This window comes from Ruditapes philippinarum, unplaced genomic scaffold (genome assembly GCF_026571515.1).
Source record: "Ruditapes philippinarum isolate M1 unplaced genomic scaffold, ASM2657151v2 ctg4537_1_1_1_1, whole genome shotgun sequence".
NCBI classification, from domain to species: Eukaryota; Metazoa; Mollusca; class Bivalvia; order Venerida; family Veneridae; genus Ruditapes; species Ruditapes philippinarum.
The window spans coordinates 1-5590 of record NW_026863717.1 but is presented as its reverse complement, the minus strand read 5'-3'; the positions used below and the strand labels follow the sequence as shown (position 1 = coordinate 5590).

The following is a 5590-nucleotide window of genomic DNA, read 5'->3' as shown; positions in this document are numbered from 1 at the left end:
TCTTATAATATATTTTGACATTTTCATTGACATACAAGCAGTATTATTATGATCATTGAAAACTTCAATTTTAATACTGTCATCTGTTTTGACCCCTTATTATTGGCTAGACAATAAGCCAGAAAGGAGTTTACATATATGTATGATTGCTACATTGTTTCTTGGCCTTTGTTGAAGAGAAAGCAGGTAGCAGTTTAATGCCTGTTGGTGTCTGTTTTCTTGTTCCATACATTGTCCTAAGATGTTGAGAGCTGTTTCTCTATGTCCAAGGTTTTTATCTGTTAATATGGTTCTTATAAGTTTACAAAGTGCTTGTTGTTGATCTTGATGTCTTTGTAGATGACTGTAGACCTTGTATTGTAGAAAGTACAGGAAAGGTAGAGAATCAACTACAGCCCAGTCCATCCATAAGTCATCAAGATATTCTCTATGTATCATGTCATCTTGTGTAGATCTGAACATTTCATATTGTAGTTCATGAGGAACACAGTTGATCTCTTTCTGTATAAATCTGACACAAAATGCTGTATTATGTTTGATACAGTCCCAACTTTGCTCACCACATACCCTCAAAAATTCTGCCTTTACTGTTGGTAAAGGCTTCTTGCAGTAGCAGCAGCCACAGATAGGTACAACAGGATATGAGTAATATTGTTGTTCAGTGTGTCTCAGAATTTGTTCAGCTTTCTCCATATCTCCTGTACTGTAGAACACTGAAGCCAATTTAAGTCTGCTAGATGAGGTATCTGAGTTTAAACCAGCTGATAACCAAACCAATGCTTCAGGTGACATTTGATTATTTTCACCTATGCTGGATGATGCTAAGATAGATCCATATGTGGTAAAAAGAAAAGGTGCTAGAAGCTTGAATGCAGCATGTTCTAATCTATTGCCATTATTACTGAAGTTCATCAATTTAACTACAAGTTGCTTTATTGTTCTTATGTTTTCATTTTTTAAATGATTTAAAACAAGCATATACCGCATACTTATGTTAAATGCATTGCTTCCATACGTCGAGGTCAAAACTTGTTCATATATTTGAAGAGAAGAAGGAAAATAGTAAACTCTATGTGGTATCCTGTTCAGTTTTACTTGAAGTCTATGACCAAGATTATCAATATCAATACTAAGTAACCATTGTCTATCATTCTGTATAAGTTCACAAATATTTTTTGAAAGTTCATGTTTTGTCTCAGCTGTAAATTGCCCTGCCATCAAATTATTGTCCGGTATAATGAAATGTGAACAACGGTCATTCTGTACACAGCTGTGTAGTTCCAATAAGCAGTATGTTAAACATGTGAATAAATTGTTATCTTTCCATACACTTGGCTCTGTGTTTTCTATACAATGTAATAGAACTGTTTTACACATGAAACTTGATATATTAATTTCCGCGTGAGGATTAAGGAACGATTTCAGAATCATTTTCAATAATACATAGCACCTTATTTGTGTTATATTTAGATTTGACATCAAACACCTTTCTGCCAGGGATGTAGATATTCTCCATTCAAGTTCAGGATATTCACTGACTTTGCTTCCAGTTGGAACAACAAAACAACCAGTACTGGCTGCATATCTTCTCATGTCTTGTGTTGGCCATCTACCAATACCTTGTCTCTCTAACCAACCTGATGCTGATTGTGGCCACGATTTACAAGGAAAAGCTAACACATTGTCTCCATCAAAGAATCCAGATTGTCCTTGTATAGCAACAGATGGTCCATGCTGCTGACCAAAAGCACCGTACACCATATGATTTATTACTGTGTTTTTAAGCAATACTCTTTCACTTCTATCAGTTATATGGTGTTCATCAGGAATGACAGTGTCAGGAAGAGGTACATCTTGTCGGAGCGATTGTAAGAAACAATAACCTGGGGTAGTGTTCTCATCCTGTATCATGAGATAGTTTTCCTTGCCATGTTCCCACTCTGACCAGTCTTGTATTATATTGAAATCATGCATACAGAATAGGAGATCAACGTCTGACTCAAGTCCTATAGTAGTTGTACCTTCACTTTGGCTCCCTAAATGATATGAAGTATTATTTGTATCAGTTAACCTGTCGCTGATATTCTTCGTAGTCTGTATGAGCATGTAATTTCTTCTCCTTCTCATCACCATTCTTTCATTGACACCAATGTCATCTAAAACCTCTGATAACGCCAATGATAGGTTTTCTCTGTAGTCAGGTTCTTGAAACATTCTGAAATATATAGGTAAAAGGGAAAATTGTTTCAGTCAGCTGTCAAATTAATTTTGTCACATTCTTCTATGTCTCACATATTTGTTGTTTATGTCCTAGAACAGATCAGAACAGGAGAGCCAATATGGACATAATGAAATATAAGATAAATAAGTTGGGGTACATATGATTTGATAAAAAAATATTGCATTTTTTCTCTGTTATTTGTGGTATTTTTTATCTATTATATAAATTTGAATATTTGTTTTCAGAATTTTAAATGACACACTAAAATTAAACACTTATTCAAATATTCATGTAACACTTTCTTACATAATTCATTCAATATGGATGTGAAATTGTGTACATAGAATGAAGTTTTAAACTTATGCTGAAAGTTGGCTTTAATAATATTTCTTAAAAACAATCAAGAGAAAAAAAAATTATTTTCATTTGACGAGATAGGTGGAAACTTTGCTAATTTAAAATCTACTTTGAATGAAAATGTTAAGGGAAGTAACTCACTTCTATGGTATTGAAATTATGCTCATATAAGACATAAATAACACCACAATCTATTCTAAATATACATAATAATATAAAGAAAATATTATGTTTTTTTCTATTTAATTGAAATAGATAATTCATTTAAACAATTATGTCATTTTTTTGACAACACCAAAGTTTTCACTGAAATATTGAATGAAACATTTTCTTACATAATTCATACTACCCGGTATTTGAATGAGAAATTGTATATAAAAATAAAGTTTGAAACTTACTTTGAATGTTGAATTTTATATAAAAAAAACTAGTTCTTTCCGTCTGTCTAGATAGGTGGAAATTTTACTATATTTTTTTCCTCTTTTGTTTTTGAATGAAATAGTGAAGGGAAATAACTCACTTCCTCTTCCTTACCGGTACATTTGTTATGAGAGTTTATTGAATAATGTCCCTTTTATGTATATACAGTAAATATAGACTTAATTATAGTAAGTGATAATATAGACTGAATTATTTCCCTCTCTTTAATAAGTATGGAATGTATTAAAACTTTTTATTCTTTTAAGAAAAAACATAATCCTGACATTTTAAGGATGACAATACTTTCATCAGAAAACTTAAAGGCATGCTATTGGCAGAACAAAGTGAGTCAAAATTGAAAAAATTGAAGACAACACAAAATACACAATAAATTTGAAAAATAAACATATCAATAGTATCTGACATATTTTTCATCATGTTGTAACAATTTATCATGATGTTTACCATTGTAACATAGACAATTAATTTTTCATGATTTTTGCCATTGAAACATAGACAATTTATTTACCATGATGTTTACCATGGTAACATAGACAATAAATTTATCATGATGTTTACCATTGTAACATAGACAATTAGTTTATCATGATGTTTACATGTACCATGGTAACATAGACAAATCATTTATCATGATGTTTACCATTGTAACATAGACAATTAATTTTTCATGATTTTGCCATTGAAACATATACAGTTAATTTACCATGATGTTTACCATGGTAACATAGACAATAAATTTATCATGATGTTTACCATTGTAACATAGACAATTAGTTTATCATGATGTTTACATGTACCAAGGTAACATAGACAAATCATTTATCATGATGTGTACCATTGTAACATAGACAATTAATTTTTCAAGATTTTTGCCATTGTAACATAGACAATTAATTTATCATGATGTTTACCATGGTAACATAGACAATTAGTTTATTTGGATGTTAACAATGGTAACATAGACAATTAGTTTATCATGATGTTTACCGTGGTTACATAGACAATAATCTATCATGATGTTTACAATAGTAACATAGACAATTAATTTATCATGATGTTTACCATGGTAACATAGACAAAAATGTTACGCTCAATCAGACACTCAATGAATTAATAAGCGAATCAGTTTATTAATAAATCAATAATTGACTCTGTAAAAAAATAAGTGATTCAATAAGTGAATCAATCAATTAGTCAATAAATGAACCAGTCATTCAATCACTGAATCAATTATAAATAAATACATCCAAATGATCAGGCTGAAGTTTACGTTTTGTCAAAATAAGAGTCTGTCTTGTGTATTTTCATCATGTATTCTAACAAGACTATTGAAACTGCTTAGTTTTTAGCTCACCTAGCTGTCACAAAGTGACATGGTGAGCTTTTATGATCGCTTTTCGTCCAGCGTCCATCCATCCATCGTCTGTCCGTAAACTTTTTCTTTAAACTACAGCTCCTCATAAACGGCTGAGCCAATTTCATCCAAACTTCACAGGAATGTTCCTTTGGTAGTCAACTTTAAGAATTGTTCAAAAAATTGAATTCCATGCAGAACTCTGGTTGCCATGGCAACCAAAAGAAAAAACTTAAAATATCTTCTTTTAGAAAACCAAAAGAGCTAGAGCTAAAATATCTGGTATGAAACATCATTGTCAGTGTCTAACAAGTTTGTTCAAATAAATGCCCTGGGGTCAAAATTGGCCCCGCCCCAGGGGTCATTGATTTTCCTTATTTGTATATAGTAAAAACATAAAAAAAATCTTCTTTTAAAACCCCTCAGAGCTAAAGCTTAGATATTAAGCATGAAACATCTTCTATTGGGTGTCTACCAAGTTTGTTTAAATAAAAGCCCTGGGGTCAAAATATGCGCTGCCTAAGGATCATTGTTTTTAGCTGACCTGACCACAAAGTGGTCAAGGTGAGGTATAGTGATGGGGCTATGTCCGGCGTCCGTCGTCGTGCGTCGTCAACAATTGGGTTGTGAACAGTCTAGCAGTTGCAGTTTTGATTGGATCATCATCAAACTTTGTCAGAATGTTTGTCTCAATGAAATACAGATCGACTTCGAAGATGGGTTATCTCGGGTCAAAAACTAGGTCACAGGAGCTAAAAATAGAAAAGCTTGTTAACACTAGATGCTGCAGTTTTCATCCAAATATTCTGGAAATTTGTCAGGAAGGTTGTTTTAATGATATCTAGGTCAAGTTCGAAGATGGGTCATCTCCGATCAAAAACTAGGTCACTGGAGCTAAAAATAGAAAAAGCTTGTTAACACTAACAATTGGGTTGTTAACAGTCTAGCAGTCACAGTTTTGATTGGATCATCATCAAACTTTGTCAGAATGTTTGTCTCAATGAAATACAGATCGAGTTCGAAGATGGGTTATCTCGGGTCAAAAACTAGGTCACAGGAGCTAAAAATAGAAAAAGCTTGTTAACACTCTAGAGGCTGCAGTTTTCATCCAAATATTCTGGAAATTTGTCAGGAAGGTTGTTTTGATGATTTCTAGTTCAAGTTCGAAGATGGGTCATCTCCGGTCAAAAACTAGGTCACAGGAGCTAAAAATAGAA

The 5590-nt window shown here is 32.5% G+C and overlaps 1 protein-coding gene across 1 annotated transcript; it reads right to left on the bottom strand.

Annotated features, from left to right (window-relative positions):
* LOC132723113 (uncharacterized) lies at window positions 1-3254 on the bottom strand. Its single transcript, XM_060707780.1, has 2 exons — window positions 2977-3254; window positions 1-2215 (listed from the first exon to the last, which is right to left on the bottom strand). Exon 2 carries the CDS (start codon window positions 2212-2214, stop codon window positions 100-102), a length of 2115 nt encoding a protein of 704 aa, XP_060563763.1. The 5' UTR covers window position 2215; window positions 2977-3254; the 3' UTR covers window positions 1-99.
* Window positions 3255-5590: the final 2336 nt, after the last annotated feature.

Coding starts and splice junctions, on each gene's coding strand:
- LOC132723113 (XM_060707780.1), bottom strand. CDS start 2,214: ATGTTTCAAGAACCTGACTACAGAGAAAACCTATCATTGGCGTTATCA.